General features: G+C 37.8%; 1 protein-coding gene across 1 annotated transcript in view; it reads right to left on the bottom strand.

Moving 5' to 3' along the window:
• AOPEP (aminopeptidase O (putative)) overlaps window positions 1–18198 on the bottom strand; it is an 837890-nt gene that overhangs the window by 38272 nt on the left and 781420 nt on the right. Inside the window, exon 14 of the mRNA XM_077299600.1 lies at window positions 1114–1230. Within this exon, the coding sequence (XP_077155715.1) occupies window positions 1114–1230 (117 nt within the window). The remainder of the gene's footprint in view (window positions 1–1113; window positions 1231–18198) is intronic.

Below are 18198 nucleotides of genomic sequence, written 5' to 3'. Positions count from 1 at the left end.
AGGGTGGTATCCAGAAAGAATTGTAGCAGTGGATGCTCTAAGGTGAACTCATGGTGGTGGGTTCCGCAGGGTCTGTCTAAATTTAATTACATCCTGCTTGTCAAGTGGAAGGACCCCCCTATGCCCAATGTGATTCTTACATATGGAATTGACATTTATAAAATGATAATCCTTGTATTTACTTAATTGTTTTGGATTCATTTGAATAGTTGTTTTACTGATGTCTATGCATTATTCAAACAAAATAAACAAGTGGGGGATTTGTTGGGGTGGAGAAGATTTTTTTTATTTTTGTTATTTAATTTGTTTAAAAATTTTCAATAAAAACAGTTAAAAAAAATTAAAAAGTGTGGTTAATAAGCAGACACAAATTAAAGAAGTTGTCTAGGGAGTGAATTTATTTTTGAAAATGCTGGAGACTGTTTATAAAAAAAAATCCTTTGTTGCTCTCATTCCGTCACCGTCCGGTAACGACATCATCACAGGAGTCATTGCTGCAGTAGGAAGCAGAGTTTATTGGGGGATGGGCAGAATCAGATTGGGAGCATTAAAGGATTAGTAAGGTGAATATTTTTTACTTTTTAACCCTCCTTCCGAATTTTTTTTAAAACAAATTCCCTCTCTAGATTAGCTCTTTAATTAACAAACACTCCAGAACTATCTTATTTGACCAATTTCTACCATATTTAGCACTGCCACGTGAGTTTATCACTATTTTTGGATTCTATTCTGTGCTCCATTTTCAAGGTTATCTCGAATTTTAATCAAAGACTGACTTTTTATGACAAGTTCCAATAACTAAACAAAGAGGCATCTTTAACGAATTACAAACAACTTTGATTTTTTTTTTATGGACAATAACATATCAGAAACTTGTAATAATTTAAATTATGTGTAAGCCTTTATTCTAAACCTTTCTTCTAATACACTGTCCAGTGCTATTTGTATGTAAAAAAAAGACTGTGGATAACTATGGACCTTATGAAGAAATCTATTCCTATCGTTTGTCATTCAGTTTGAACAGTGACTCAATAATTATTTTGTACTTTAAAAGATTGGTTCCCACATCGGAGCAGAAAAGGGATATCCATCCATAGGACATTTGGATCTCACCTCTGCATCCTGCTCCTGCAACCTGTAGGTCGTCTTTAAGCTTTGCAGGGCCTTGGCGCATAATGTCTTCTCCTCTAACAGCAAATCCAACAGTAAAACCAACTGATCGGGAACAATCTGAGAACAAATTATAGGTGTTAATATACTCGTTGTTAACTATTCATAAAAGTCATTCATTTTCTACTCCATTTACAGTCTGTCTTATGGAAAACAAATCAATCTCCTATGTTGAAAGGGATTCGGAGTAATAGGGAACACAATGCTCCTACAGTATAATTCATCATATAATAAAAATCACTCGTCACCACTATAACAAGCTGCGTGCTGTTTGTCCTTTGTGATTAAAAAGCCGTATTTTACATCTGCCAATGTACGGTTCAGTGTGTAATGGATTGGGGAAAAAGTAGGAGGTTAGAAAAGTGCCTGGGTCATAACCTAGACATACGCTGCTCAACGTCTTGTCACTTGTTTCTCGGATTGGAGTGACTAGGCCTTGTAGGTGAAGAACCTCTGCAAGGCCTCACCCTGGACGAGACAGCTCTCTGTAAACAAGAATGCTATACTGTGAAATAAACACATAGATTAAAAAAAGAGATATTTTTCTAAGAATTGATTTAAAGAATTTTCAGACTTTTTTTTTTCCATTCATACTCATCTAAGCCTCACCTAGGATGAACTAAAAATAAAAAAAGCCACCAGACTTTCCGTGCATGTAGAGCATTCCTTTTATGTCAGAACTTTACAGAACGCAGAGACGCGGTTTAACGAGGAAGACTTTGAAATGTTACACGAAGGAAATACCTCGCAAACAGAAAGAAAGGAAGTGGGAGATACACAATATACAATTCTATTAAAGACAACACATGAGAAAATCGCCAGCTGCCCCCAAAATACACTTGTTTCTTTCCAGTGGACGTATTTGATCCATTACAAGTCTGGCAGTTTGGTGTCACGCTCTCCCCTTGTAAACCCCTTACAATTGCATGTTCTATATTTCTAAAGACCAGGTGTTAGAGCCCAATATAAATTAGCCAGTTGCCAGACGGCTTATGACAGCTCAAACTTTCATAACAACAATGGCTGCCCTTAGGCCTCCTATATCTTATCTTAACGCCACAACTCACATTTAAATTATACACCATTTGCATTTCACCGAATTCGTTTCAGTTTGCAAACCCGTCGTCAAATTTCTGCCCTCTAGCGACAAAGCCTTTATATCTCCTAAAATGTAGGTATAAGTTATAGAGAAGCAAAAGTTATTGTTGTACAGGTGAGGCCCAGTGTATCTGAAGGGATCGGATATCTACACCTTAGTCTGAATGTCAGGTAATTAATACTTGTCACGTAGGTAGTACAATTTATATGAAAAATGCCTTTTATTTCTTATACGGCACGCATCAGATGTATTCCAAATGTATGCAACTTTCAAGCGACTTCATACAAATGAAAAAAAAAAGCATGAAAAAATTTTAATGATTTCAAAAAGAAAAACCTACAAAGTGATTGGCTATTGACACACTTTGCAAAATAATAATAATAACAATAATAATAATAATAATAATAATATTATGCTATATAATTAGAAATATTATTAAAAATTTATTTTTTTATTGATCCAGAATGAGGTGTGCATAAAATAATCATCTGAATTAAATATCTTTTATTTTTTAGATCTGAGTAAATTAGTAGAGGTGGAAGTTTTACGTTCGCAAAGTATAAAGCACCTCCAAATACTTGGTATATAACACAGTCTTATCTTATGATTTACATCTTTTCTTGATAAATAAAATCAGCTATTTCAGTACACACGAGCATGCTGAAAATTGCTGAATAACGATGTGAAAATTTGCGTAAAATTGGGGGATTAAATAGGGAGGGGTACTTTGAATAAACAGTGATAGATATTATAATAATGCGGAAAGTCTATGAACAAGTAGGAATTATAGATATAATGACTGATAAAATTATAATACTTATTTTTTAAATTAAAAACATTAACGTCATCTCTTCACATCCCACTGAGATGAATCAAAAAGCGCCACTATCTATTCTATCTCTCAATCTATTTCTCCATTATCTATCTATCTATCTATCTATCTATCTATCTATCATCTATCTATCTATCTATCTATCCTCTTCAGATTGTAATAAAGTATAGATTGTAATGAAGTATAAATGATGAATCTATTGTACAAATTGCACTAATATTCTCTCATATTACATGATAAATTATCACATCAATTCAATAGTTTTTCTAAAGCATTTTAGTAATAAATCAAACTTAAAAAGAAGCATCTGTATGAACAACTGAAATAAATAGAACACATTTGCCTATTGCTTGCCTGTCGCATGACATAAATCCCCTCAAAATGCTGAAAGACTATGGCGATATAGTAATATTAAATTGCTCCACTACGCAAAATCAAAATTTTAAAAAAAATATCATAACATCTGAAGCATTCATAATATTCCGATGTCATCTTCCAGCATGTAAATGTATGACTTTATCAGACAGGAAATTCGACCTGGCATTATGGCGGAGAATTGAAACAATGAGAAAGTTAAAGAAGAAACCTCCCTGCGTTATACAAGGAGGAAGAAAAAAAAACTTCTGGTTGCCGGACACAGCCCATCTGTCTCACAGCAGAAAAAAAAGCAAGACCACCCACAAGACCAGGCATGATCTGTCAATCCATACATTACAGCAGGACAATTAATGGCAGGTTCTAGGTCTGCACTACAGACAGTTGAATACTGACCTTTCCACAGCCATGAAATGTGACATAATTCTGCACTTAAACTTCCCCAGATCCAACCCAGGAGCAGAGATCCTACACAGCGCTCTACAGCTGGCATGCCGAATATCCCATTTGGTGCACTGCAATGAGGGCATTGAAATCCTCCTCAGAGAGAAAATGTGCTGTGGACTAAAGCAGCGAGCGATTGATAGTGGCGTGTTTTCTATTATTACTCCATTATCACGCTGGGATCTGTGCCTAAATGAGGCATACTTCCTCCCTGATGCCATTTCCTTTTATCCTGCCTGTAGTCTAAAAGCGGATCAATGGGAGTAATACATATGATGTCACTTCAATTTACAGACACTGCCTCCCTCTTTCTCATAGTTCAGATAGATCAATTCTTCCCAAAAATGGTTAAGAAATGCTTACGGATCTTCTTCTACCAGAAAAGGGTTCTCTGCTATATTTATCCAACTTACTACAGCTAGGACTGTTTCTACTGAATTAAAGAGTAGAGAAAAGCAAACATGAAAGTAGCATGAAACGGTTTATTATGGAGACTGCGATCTTAACCGCTTGCATACCACTAACAGACTATATGCATCCTCCATAAGTGCAAGAATGAAAAACGCAAATAATAATAAAATATATACACATCATGTTTGCTTTTCAGATGCAACTGCAAAAGGTATCCCTCACTTTCCGTTGGGTTCCCCCAAAAAGAGACATCACTTTTTTTTATAGCATCTTCTGCGATTTGGATAGTTTTATACAAAGCAGAGCCCTATATTATAACCTGTCACAGTATAGATAAGCTTTACGTGTAAAGGTAGGCTCCCACATGACAAATCTGCTGCCAAAATGTCGGCAACTGGAAATCCGTTTCGTACAAGTGAATGGAGTAGCTACGGCAGAAAGCACATGGATTTCTGCAAGCCCTAATCAGATGTGTGACGCAGTTGCAGAAACGTTGCCAACAAATCTGCCAAGTGTGAACATTTGTGAAAAACGGTAAAATATATATAGACAATAAAAAATAATATACAATCAAAACCATATTATATAAAGTTATATTTCAGCCCCCCAAAATTCTTTTGACACCAACAAATAATACAAATAATAATAATCCATAAAACAAGCACCTTCCTATGTCCATACACAACACTAGCAGTAAGCCCCAAAATTCGAGTATTACATATCAAAATAAGTCAGACAATAGTGAGACCATGTTAGAGAGGTTGGGTGTTTATGCATTTCTCTGTGTATTTTTTACTTTTTCATGCATTTATTATTTTTTTAATATTATTATTATTATTATGCTTTGCATATGTAGCGCCTGCATTAAAAAAACAAAACAAAACAAAAAAAAACAAAGTCAATATGTAGAAAACCAGAACAGGAAGGAACAATAAAGATAGAAAAATCATGGATATGGCCTAATGCATAGAAAGTTGTAGAAATAGACTAATTCTTCCTGACCATTGAGCAGCTAACATTTACTCCATACCAATATGATAATATTTTGCTTCAGTTTCGTTATTATATGGCCAGTATAGCTTACTAATTTCGGAGTTTACATTCACTGGCAGTGCACATACGTCATATTTTAGAGTACCACCCAGCACATGTTCTGAAGCTCTTTGCTCTACATATTTCTAGAACTTTGCCAAAATATCCTCTCGGAAATAAAGTATACATCATATCATTTTTTTTTATCTGGAAAATATATTGTCCCAAATAGCTAATCTTAGGTTTTCTGTACTTTCGCAACGGAAGATTTCAACAAGTGGCTCCATTTAGTTTCGGTAATGATGACACTGCACTAAATGGAGCAGTCACGCGAGTCGGTTCAGAACAGCAAGGGGTGAAGCAGTGATACAACCCTATATCCTCATTCCACACCATATACCCCTACTGAGGGCAAAAAAAACAGGAAAAAAGTCACAGCTCAAAAAAGCATTGTGCTTACAAGCCGTTTCCATTCACTCTCTGGCAGAATGACATTTTGACATTTGCTATACTTCGTACCTATAAAAAGCTGCTGCGTGAGAAGTTGTATTTCCTTTATGATTGTACTATTTAAAGTGTGATCTCTGCAGTAATTCGATTTGACATACTGGAAATAACTAAATAGGGCAGTCCAAATTGGCTTTGCTGATATAAGCCACCCCTCATTATTCTGGAGCACTTGCTTGTGTATGTACTATTGCAACATCCACTACTCCAAGATTTGTTTTATCAAATTTTTCCATGCATTATATACGGTATTTTTTTTTTTTAAACGTTACTTTACATTTGCCAACAATTTTCAAACAAAATGAACTCAACGACCATTAAGTCCCCAAGCCTCAACAATGGAGGGTCTTGTAATCTTACATAATCGCAGGTAAGGAGCCATACATGGAACATGTCACTCACTACTAATGGCTCATGCTAAAAACAAAAACGTGTCTGAAGATCAGCTGCCTCCTTGCCTTTGTACTACAAGAGTCTACAAAATAGAGGTGACTGCAGAGATGGCAATCTTCATCAAACACATGGATAATGGATAGACCTAATCCATAGATCAACAAGATTAGGTGACTGGATATATATGTGGCTATTAAATACAACACCAGCTCACTTTAAATATCAGCAGCTGAGTTTTCTTTCCCAAGGGTAACAAAATAATAATCTTTTAGCTTTCCAGTCAATTGAAAATAATTTGGGGGTGCATACCAGGACAAGGCATGTCTGGATGAAGACAAGTAGAAGCCCTAGTTTCAAGGTAGGGTCTGGGTAGGAATGTTAAATACACAGTATCCCTTAGGCAGACATCAAATTTCATCTTATGCTTAGCTGACTTCAAAGTTAAACTATTCTTCAAATACTCATTAATCTCAATCCTATATAACCATTGTGATTTACAAATATATGAAGAATCGTCTGTCTACATGTCTACATGGATTGGCCAACCTTGACTAAAGGCCCCGTCTCACTAAGCGATTTACCAACGATCACGACCAGCGATACGACCTGGCCGTGATCGTTGGTAAGTCGCTGTGTGGTCGCTGGGGAGCTGTCACACAGACAGCTCTCTCCAGCGATCAACGATCAGGGGAACAACTTCGGCATCGTTGAAACTGTCTTCAACGATGCCGAAGTCCCCCTGCAGCACCCGGGTAACCAGGGTAAACATCGGGTTACTAAGCGCAGGGCCGCGCTTAGTAACCCGATGTTTACCCTGGTTACCAAAAAAAACAAACAGTACATACTCGCCTTTCGGTGTCCAGGTCCCTTGCCGTCTGCTTCCTGCTCTGACTGAGATCCAGCCGTACAGTGAGAGCAGAGCGCAGCGGTGACGTCACTGCTGTGCTCTCACTTCTCACTGTACGGCCGGCAGTCAGTGAGAGCAGGAAGCAGACGGCAAGGGACCTGACGGACATCAGAAGGCGAGTATGTATTGTTTTTTTTTTTTTACATTTACGCTGGTAACCAGGGTAAACATCGGGTTACTAAGCGCGGCCCTGCGCTTAGTAACCCGATGTTTACCCTGGTTACCAGTGAAGACATCGCTGGATCGGTGTCACACACACCGATTCAGCGATGTCAGCGGGGCCTCAACGACCAAAAAAAGGTCCAGGCCATTCCGACACGACCAGCGATCTCGCAGCAGGGGCCGGGTCGCTGGTACGTGTCACACATAGCGAGATCGCTATGGAGGTCGCTGTTGCGTCACAAAACTTGTGACTCAGCAGCGATCTCGCTAGCGATCTCGCTATGTGAGACGGGGCCTTAAGCCAGTCGCACATGGAGAATTCATGCAAGTCAAGGGCATTCCCTTCAACTACTCATATATGCTTATTTTTAGAATTTAACTTGATAAATACGGTAATATTATGGTCTATTAAGTCATCTTTTTTTACTATTCCAGTAAGTAGATTGTCACAACCGCAAATATGTACGTTTTATGGGAAATACGATAGTAACACGTTAAATCATTCCTATGTCTAGAGTAGACACCAAGTTGTGGAAAAAAATATATTCATTCCTGTCTCCTAATTCTAGACGTAAGACTAATTAACATAGTATGGTTTACCCAAGCTATGTGTTTGTTCAAAAGGGGTCAATACAATAGGGCAGCATATCCTGGCTGAAGGTCATATCGAGTTAAGACAAACCCTGAAAACATTTTCCATTAGATGATCTCAAGGAATAAATCCAGCTAACCCTAAATGTGGACAGACTATGGGGGTGCAGATGTTTGAAGGCTTCTATTCAGTACCAATAATTTACATTTGCAGACTGGTAGCAGTTGTAGTCACCTGTAATGAGCTGTACTGATGCATGTGAAATCACAAAACCCAGACCAATTATAGAGCAGTCAGCTCCGTCCAGAGGAGGTCCTGAAACGTTCTGAAGGCCCAGAGGCTATGAGGACGTGAACAGCATGTCCAAGGAAAACATAAGGAGCTAGAAGACTTCATCTTGCTTTAATTAACCAAAGGGGGTTGTCCACCATTGTGTCCATTTTTTTTTCTTACTTAAATGCATGTAGTTTGGGATAATAATACATTTTGTAATTGGGTTCAGGCTTGGACTGGCTCATAGGGAAACAGGTGAACTCCCCGGTGGGCCCCTGTGCAGGAGCGGGCCTCCCATGTGAGCAGTGCTTGGCACTGTACACGTAAGGCACACACTAAAGAAGCATCTCAACATTCATTTAACAAACTAACCAGTTTCATATATCAAAGCATAAGTGAGTTTTTGAATGAGGGTCAGGTAATATTGCATCTGAACGGTGGGAACCCCAATATCAATGTTACTGGTGGGCCAGTTGGCACTTCAGTCTGACACCGATTGAAAATCTTTCACTTTTTTCCTTCTACAGTCTTCATGTTGCACTTATCTTTTGCTGGCTGCAGAATGAATTAACTGAGGATTCAGGAGTGAGATCGTTCTGACACTCCAATGGGAGGGTTTGTAGTCTTTTCTACTGACTGCATGAGTATGGAATGTACAAGGAATTAAAGCGCCATTAAAAGCAAAAAAAACTTCAAAAATCTGTATTGAAACTAAATAAAAAAAAAAAAATTTGATCAGACCATGTCCCAGCATGGTCAGACACAGCCATTACACAGTACACAGCAGGGGCACATTTATAAGACTATCTCAGCACAGGAACATTATTATTAAGTTATTATTATTTCAAAATCTATAGATTAAAATGAACTTTAGTTTGTGGGAAAAAAACCTTTAAAATTTGTGCATACATAGTATACATAGTACTTACATATTTTTTTTAAATATAGCCAAAACCATTACAGAATGCCTTGTATGCCATGTCTGTAAGGTATCTTTCAACTTATACATATATTAAAAAATAGCAATAAAACATGTATATCTTAATTAATATTTGTAGGCTACATAAAACAAACAGTCATCTGTAGACGTGCCTGAATATCTTCAAAAGCTGGTGACTGAATGTTTTCTTGGCCGAAGGTTCTAACTCTTTACCCCCTCATACACATGTATAGCTCACCTAGTCACATGTTTGTGTGTTATCAATGGGGAGAGGGGAGTCAGTCGCTACCAGGCATCTCTAACATACACATAAGATAGTCAGCAAGTCCTGACCAAATAGCTGAATTCAAAAGATTTTTTTCTAATGAGGATGAGGTCTTTAGAGGAATCAGATCATAACTGTAATTTAGTCTTTACCTTCATTTATGAATTACTTGTATCCCAATAAGACTCAGAAACTGCTATCACAATGAAGAGAAGACAGACGATAGAGACCCTCCGCACTTTGCCCCTAATGTCAGGCTTTTAAGGTGTTGGTTGCTTTTTCCCTGTGCATGAATGGGCTGTACCCTAATGTCACATCCAGTTGCTAGTGTTAAACCAGTAAAAAGTTGTCAATATGTATTATTAAATGTCTACTACAGATCATTGCAGTTTCTACAAGTACGATTTGGCTCAAAGTCATTTTTTATTAACAGTGTGACATAAATTGCTCTTAGATCTAAATGCACTATATTATTTCTGTGTACACGACACTTAAGTAGTTATGTCCACTGGTATATTCTTTGGTTCCACTTTATTTGGCAAAGATGTAAAAGGTTTTGCTGTATAATTTATTCATTCAGGCCCATAATGGAGCCTGCAATTTCCTTACCACAAACACTCAGTGTTATCGGAACCTGCCATCATGTTTTTGTGATGTGGGAAGAAAACAGAGTACCCCGCAACCTTCCACAAAAATGCGGGAAAAAAGTGTGTAGCATCCGGTAAACCTTATTTGAGGGCTTTATTCACAATGAATAATTTCTAAGCTAAGTCCAGAAAACTATTTGTGAATTGCACACGTCACCGATCTTTACTTTTCCGCACAATCCGCTTTAATTTCTCACTAGACAAAATGGTCATACTAGCATAACCCTCAGTGAGCTGCAATCCACATCAAAACCACAGCCGAAGCTCGAGAGTTATTGATCGGATCGATCATGGATCATGAGGGAAGGTGAGGAAGAACATATATGCCATACATACATTTATGAGTAATCGTTACAGAATGTATACCGACAGCAGTAAGAATAGAAGACATTTAGATTTTATTTATTTCTAAGACTTAAAATGTTTTTAATATACTTTCATCAGGATAACACAGAAATACTAAAAGTCTGCTCAAAAGTACCAATGGCCTCCGTATGTACACTTTCTAAAACCAGGAAGGGCCTCTTCCTTGGTAAAGAATAACATAATGCTATGGGAAACACTTCAGTCATCATATTTGTTAATCCCCTCTTTCAACAATACAGAATTCTTTGCGCCACAGTATGTGTGTGGTCTACAAAGGATGTCCAATCAGTGAGCAAATACTAGGGGCTGATCCCGCAGGTGAAGCCTCAACCACATATAGTCACACCACTTTACCTTCTAACGTTTCAAGGAAGACGCATAAGGGTAGTAATTTGCTGGGAGTTATTTTATGATTTATCTCCTTTACTGACCATGTTACACCATCTCACTATTTAGCAAATAGACATTATAGAGCACACCGAGTCCACACATTCTGCAATGTACTCAATATGCCAATCTGTAAGCTCCACTACTGCTATCATTCTTCTTATCAGCTGACAACAGCATGACATCTTATGATTTCATCTTTGTCTGAAGCCTTCACCAAACTATTAATGTTCCTTCTAAATTGGAAACTATTAGAAATACCCTTCCATAGCTTCCATTACAACACATGTATATAGGAGTGTACACTGTCCCACAAGGTAAGGAACATTAATGACAGTTTCCCTACACTAGCCCTATCCTAACATTGTCATTACGCAGTTGGTTGATTCTGTATATAATCATATATTCATTATTCAGGTATTAGACTAAACAATTCACCCATGATATTATTATTTTTTTTTTTTAATATAGATTTTTACAGTATTATTGAAAAAACCCTCATGATTTCACACATTTTTTATGGGGCTTTTCACACAAGACACCATCTCTTTTCCTATATTTTAAAGCACATCTACATTATCACTGGGATTCTAAAACTATACCACAAAATTTTTTACAAAACACAATTTTTATTTTTTTTTTCACTCACAGGCAACATCCGGCCAAAACTTTTTTTTTCCATAAACAATGTGGCAAAAAAAAAAAAAAAAGTAAGAGAAACCACTCTAATGAAAGGTTTATTATAAATAAGAATTAGCATTGCACTATTGTACTGTGACGGTAAAGGATTGGTCTTGAACTGTTCATTTCTTTTTAATATAGAAGAAACATATTTCAGATAAATATTTCCAAATAAAGGATATTGGATTCTGGAGAATTTGCATTTTCTTCTTCCATTCGCCTATTTGTAAGCAGAGAACTAGCACAGCACGTAGATAAGAAAGCTGTGGCAGACTAAACAAGTATTCTTCTATTGCACTACATGTGATGCTATTACTATCGGGGATGCAACCAGTATTTCTAATAATGCACTTTTTTATTCTAATTTTGCTATTTGTCCATCATAAGCTTTTCTTTGTAACTTGGGAATTTGCTACAGGTAACAATTTTTCAGATCATTAAAATTAAGCCTTTAAATCAAGGAAATGATGCCAACACAGGTATCCAAGTTAAGAAATCGTAACAATATAAGGAGCTGGCTACTACCATGCCTTTATAGTAAATCAAAGTAGCACCTATACAGGCTGCAGAAAAGAAGAAAGGAAAAACAGTCAGCAAAATCAATGAATAAAAAAAAGAATGAATGTAAATGAATGACGTAAACTGGTCACTTGATTCATATATTGCACCGTGAGCCTACACAAGTAGGTTATAGTATCCCATGCACGGAAAACATACAAAGCATAATAATAGTCTAAAACGTGATAGCATTATCATCCACTATGCGGCTAGACCAGATTAACAATTAACATTGAGTAAATGTGTTTGACATCATATATTTAGGTATCGCAAATAAAGCGCAGAATTAAGGTTACCTGGTTCTGGAGAAAGATGAATGAATGACTGAAAATGCAGCTTAGATGTGGACAAGACTGGAATCCCTGCCTCTGCGTCTGATCTCACCTGGATTGCTCTCACCTGGGTATACCTTTCATGTCGGCACAATATTGCGCTCTGCTGTCAGACCAGGTGTCCACTCCCTTTACATCAGACCAATCGCTTAATAGCTTTGAACCTGCCCCACCTTAAAAAAAAAGCCTTCACAGGTTTAAATTTTCCACCCTATAGTTCCCATTATTATAAGAGTGTCTAAAGACTTTGTTCTCGGAGCCATCAACTCTCACCATGTAATTACATTAATGAAAAGATTTAATTCTTGTGTTAACCCTAATGCTCCTGAAAGCTAAAGCAGCCGTTCACAGGGTAGAAGTCCTACAAGTAAAAAATGATATAATGTCCTTCTATATCTGGACTTCTGTAACCTCAGAAGAATTTCCGCAACAAAGGATTAATGCTGTACCACATCAACGCTGGCTAAAGCCTTAGTATATTTTGATTTTGAAGGCTATCCCCTTATACCCACAGGGGAAAAACATGTTGCGTCCTTTAGATCTTTTGCCAAGTAAAAGCCTGCAGTTTATTAGGGACTGTATAAGCTAAGACCGTGACACGAAACTCCAGTTTATAATTACATGGCACCAGGCACCTTATCAGAAAGGCAAATAAAGTTGCTTTTTCCTGTTTTTAAAAGTAATCATATCCAGAATTTACAAACTGCCGCTGCACAACATCAGCGCTAGATGCAAATACCCTGCAAGTTTGGAGAAAAAGTAATACTGTTTTAATTCTAGTTGAACATTGTTTCAAATGAATGCTAATTTATTACAATTTTGAATTTCTAATAATTTAAATAATTTTTAAAAAAATGGGATTTGCCTTAATTTTTAAACAAATTGACAAAAGTAACCAAGAGTATTCTATGTTAAGAACAAGATTAGGACTTCATAACAAAGCTTGCTCTGTTGAGTGAAAAATTTGCTCTTTTCTTTCAATTCTGACTTTGCGGATGCTGTCATTAAGGCCATACTAAGGATATGTTGACATGTCCAGTAGTTATTTCTGCTTTTTTGGGACGACAAAAATGAAAATAAAATGATCCAGTACAGGATTCATTCATTTGGACGGGGAAGGAAGTGTCCTGCATTTTGCCTTTTTTCCAGCTGCTATTCATTTTTTTTTAGCTGGATTAAAAAACACAATCTGCACAACATTTTTTTGTCTGGCCCAAAAATGGATAACGACTGAATCAACTTTTTTAAACAATGAAGTCTATGGAAAACAAACCATAACAGATGATCTTCCGTTATATAGTCTGTAAATGCTTCAATTATTTTACTCAATATTCACGCCAGAACCATAAAGTGATTCATGGACACCTCTAGTGAAAACAGGTCTGTTGCAAATGGAACAAAAACTAAACCAAACCGTGCACCGGGTTTTGCTCTATCTGTAATGGATACAGTTTTTTTATTACCATGTCCATGACAACACAACTTAATACTTGACCAGAATCTTAAGTCAATGAACAATGGTCATGAATGAGCCCCTACTTATAGTTACCAGCTATTTTTATATTGCAGTCTCTAGATATGGATATTACATGGAACCAGAGACTCTAACTGCATATCATTATGGGTATATTCATATAGATGTAGCATTTCTTAATACACAATTAATTCATTATATGCTGTACATAAATATATCATCATGATGAAGAAAACTGGAACTGAACATGAAATAAAGAAAAAGTTGTTGAACATGCCAAGTTCAATCTTATAGAATTCTGCTTCATTCTGGTAATGATTTTCAGTGCTGAAATAGAATAACCACAGGTGACCATAGATGTGCCTAAAAATGTAACAGCAGTCGTGGGTGACTAAGGAAATGGATGTCAAATGGAAGGGTAAATTTGACCAGTAAATGTGTAGTAGAATATTACAAGGTATTTTATTTAACTACTACCAAGAATTGAATTTTCAGAAAGAATTAAATGTAAAGGGGATTCATGCTTCATATAAAAATACATTTGGCTAAAAAGTTAGTGTTATAGGTTTCACTAAGAAGAAGCAGAACACATTACAGGTAGAAGACCACTGAAGACACCAACGATTCCCCAAGCATGTGTAGCGTCAATAGTAGAAGACTCAACGTAAGATTTGCCTTGGAAAACCAGACCCAGCACTTTATCTGCAAATATGAATCCATCCTTTTCATACTGGTATTTTATATCATGGTGTATCATGGTTGATTCCTTATCTTTGGAACCTTCTTTGACTGAGGGTGAAATAAATGGGAGATACAGAAAACTCCTTTGCTTACTTGGTTCCAAGTAAATGTTAAGGCTTACAGATTGCCTTCTACATAACACTTTGCACATAAACATATGCATGATCTAATGTGAACAAATGAAATGACAGATGTTATGTAGGCGAAACGGTTACACCCATGGGTTTTGTATGGCTCAAATAGAAATATTCCAATAATTTAAAAGAGTTTCATGCTCCATTTGGTGTGTCCTCGCACCAAGCCAAACAGCCAAATAATCTCCAGAAAACTGTGGCACGGGCATAGTTTTCTTTGTGAAAAAATTAACTTTGATCCCATCCTTAAAAACTCACAGCAACAAATATACATGGCAATGTTTTAGCAGTTATTGGCCTTTTTCAAACCGGAATTCAGACATAGAGTACAGCAATGAAGGCTGTATCTTAAAGCTGAGGAAGAATGTAGCGACACTCCATCCATCTGAATCACGCTGGTCGATGGGAGTGCCGTCTACCCAGTGCCGTCCATATGATATGTAATTGAAATAAAAGTGCATATTTAAAGGAACGAAGTGCCGCTACATTATTCCTGAGCTTTATGGATATTCTTCTATAGCTGTGCTGAGCACTGTCATCTGAGCGCAAGAACCCCGTGTTGCACATAGTGCTGGAAACATTATGGAAAGCCGTTGATACATGTATCACGTAATGCAGGTGAGAATTTTGTCCTTGTTACTTTAGGCTGTATTCTATCTTTGGATTCTGGCTTTGCATATTTGTTACTATAGGATTTTAAGGAGAGCATAAAAGTATTTTTTTTTTCAAAAAAAAAAAAAAAAACTATCTCGGTTCCTCAGCTTTTTGGAGATTACCCAACTAGAAATATTCTCAGTATTGGAAACCTTAAACATGCTTCAAAGACGACATTCGAGAAACCTTATTTTATGAAATGGTTGGTTTAGTAGCCCATCCTTTGACTAGTGCTTTTTTTTCTACCTCCGGTGTTTTGTATTACCTTGTATGCACACTTCTTTGTCACAGACATAAAAAATGAACATTTGTCAGTTTTATTTAGCGATTTAGGCCATGTGCACACGTTCAGTATTTTTCGCGTTTTTCTCGCGTTTTTTCGCTATAAAAACGTGATAAAAATGCGAAAAAAAGAGAAAAAAATGTTTACATATGCCTCCCATTATTTTCAGTGTATTCCGCATTTCTTGTGCAAATGTTGCATTTTTTTCCGCGAAAAAAATCGCATCGCGGAAAAAAAAGCAACATGTTCATTAAATTTGCGGAATTGCGGGGATTCCGCACAACTAGGAATGCATTGATCTGCTTACTTTCCGCATGGGGCTGTGCCCACCATGCGGGAAGTAAGCAGATCATGTGCGGTTGGTACCCAGGGTGGAGGAGAGGAGACTCTCCTCCATGGACTGGGCACCATATAATTGGTAAAAAAAAAATAAAAAATAAATAAAAAATAGTCATATACTCACCTTCGAAGGCCCCCAGAGTCTTCCCGCCTCTCAGCGGTGCATGCTGCCGCTTCCGTTCCTATAGATGGTGTGTGTGAAGGACTTGCGATGACGTCGCGGTCACGTGACCGCGACGTCATCGAAGGTCCTGCACACACACACCATCTATAGGAACGGAAGCCGCTGAGGAGATCGGCTGTCTGCAGGTGAGTATAACCATTTTTTTTAATTTTTTTAAACATTCTATCTTTTACTATTGATGCTGCATAGGCTGAATCTATAGTAAAAAGTTGGTCACACTTATCAACACTATGTTTGACAAGTGTGACCAACCTGCTACAGATCTCTTGGAAAACTTTAGCATTCTGCAAGCTAATTACGCTTGCAAAATGCTAAAAACACCGCAAAAAAACCGGGGAAAAAACGCAAAAAAAAAAATGCGGATTTCTTGCAGAAAATTTCCGGTTTTCTTCAGGAAATTTCTGCAAGAAATCCTGACGTGTGCACATACCCTCAGTCTTTCTTCACAGAAATAAAGATATGCTAAAAACAGATTTGAATCTCTGTGACTCATTTACTGTATGACTCATTTTCTCCCTGAAACATTTTAAAACACGCCCTCCTAGCGAAATCTCAAGGCTGTACATTCCCATTTCACCTCATTCATCTTCTTGCCAGTTGTTCTCAATCAGCAGACGCTGCCTTTTACAGGACTTTGCACCCCAAGGGGGAAAATAGGAAGGGAGTAGCTCCGTCAGTAGCAGAACACGCTAAGGGCTTGGCTCTACACGTTTTTAGGCTCCTGAAGCTTCGGCACCAAAATTAAAATTAAACGACTAACGGATAAGCGTTACCAAACCTCATAAACAGTTTAATGACAAATATTTATGAGACTCTATATATTTAATTGATATGTTCTGGTTTTATTCTAAAAAGGAATAGAGAAAGAAGAACAAATACTGTATATCTATAAAAAAATGTTTGGGAGTCTAAGGGTACCGTCTCACATAACGATTTACCAACGATCACGACCAGCGATACGACCTGGCCGTGATCGTTGGTAAGTCGTTGTGTGGTTGCTGGGGAGCTGTCACACAGTCAGCTCTCCAGCGACCAACGATGCCGAAGGCCCCGGGTAACCAGGGTAAACATCGGGTTACTAAGCGCAGGGCCGCGCTTAGTAACCCGATGTTTACCGTGCTTACCAGCGTAAAAGTAAAAAAAAACCAAACAGTACATACTTACATTCCGGTGTCTGTCCCCCGGCGTTCTGCTTCTCTCCACTGTGTCTGTGCCATCCGGAAAGCACAGCGGTGACGTCACCGCTGTGCTCGCTTTCCGGCTGGCCGGCGCTCACAGTGCAGAGAAGCAGAACGCCGGGGGACAGACACCGGAATGTAAGTATGTACTGTTTGTTTTTTTTAACTTTTACGCTGGTAACCACGGTAAACATCGGGTTACTAAGCGCGGCCCTGCGCTTAGTAACCCGATGTTTACCCTGGTTACAAGCGAACGCATCGCTGGATCGCTGTCACACACAACGATCCAGCGATGACAGCGGGAGATCCAGCGACGAAAGAAAGTTCTAAACGATCTGCTACGACGTACGATTCTCAGCAGGGTCCCTGATCGCTGCTGCGTGTCAGACACAGCGATATCGTATGGATATCGCTGGAACGTCACGGATCGTACCGTCGTAGCGACCAAAGTGCCACTGTGTGACGGTACCCTAAGGCTGCAGTCACACTAGCAATATTTGGTCAGTATTTTACCTCAGTATTTGGAAGCCAAAACCAGGAGTGGAACAAATAGAGGAAAAGTATAATAGAAACATATGCACCACTTCTGCATTTATCACCCACTCCTGGTTTTGGCTTGCAAATACTGATGTAAAATACTGACCAAATACTGCTAGTGTGACGGCAGCCTAAAGGTTATATTGAGCCCTGCTATCTATAACAAATACAAATAATAAGCACCTAGCAAAATGAAAATACTGGACAGGTACGTGGTGCTTCAACTCTATCACAACACACACCTACACCCTAAGTGCTCTAAGTTATATCTGAACATTGAATATATGAATTTTGAATTTAT

Source organism: Ranitomeya variabilis, chromosome 1, assembly GCF_051348905.1.
Source record: "Ranitomeya variabilis isolate aRanVar5 chromosome 1, aRanVar5.hap1, whole genome shotgun sequence".
Classification (NCBI taxonomy): domain Eukaryota; kingdom Metazoa; phylum Chordata; class Amphibia; order Anura; family Dendrobatidae; genus Ranitomeya; species Ranitomeya variabilis.
The sequence above is the reverse complement of the archived record's forward strand: the minus strand, read 5'-3'. Positions and strand labels throughout refer to the sequence as shown.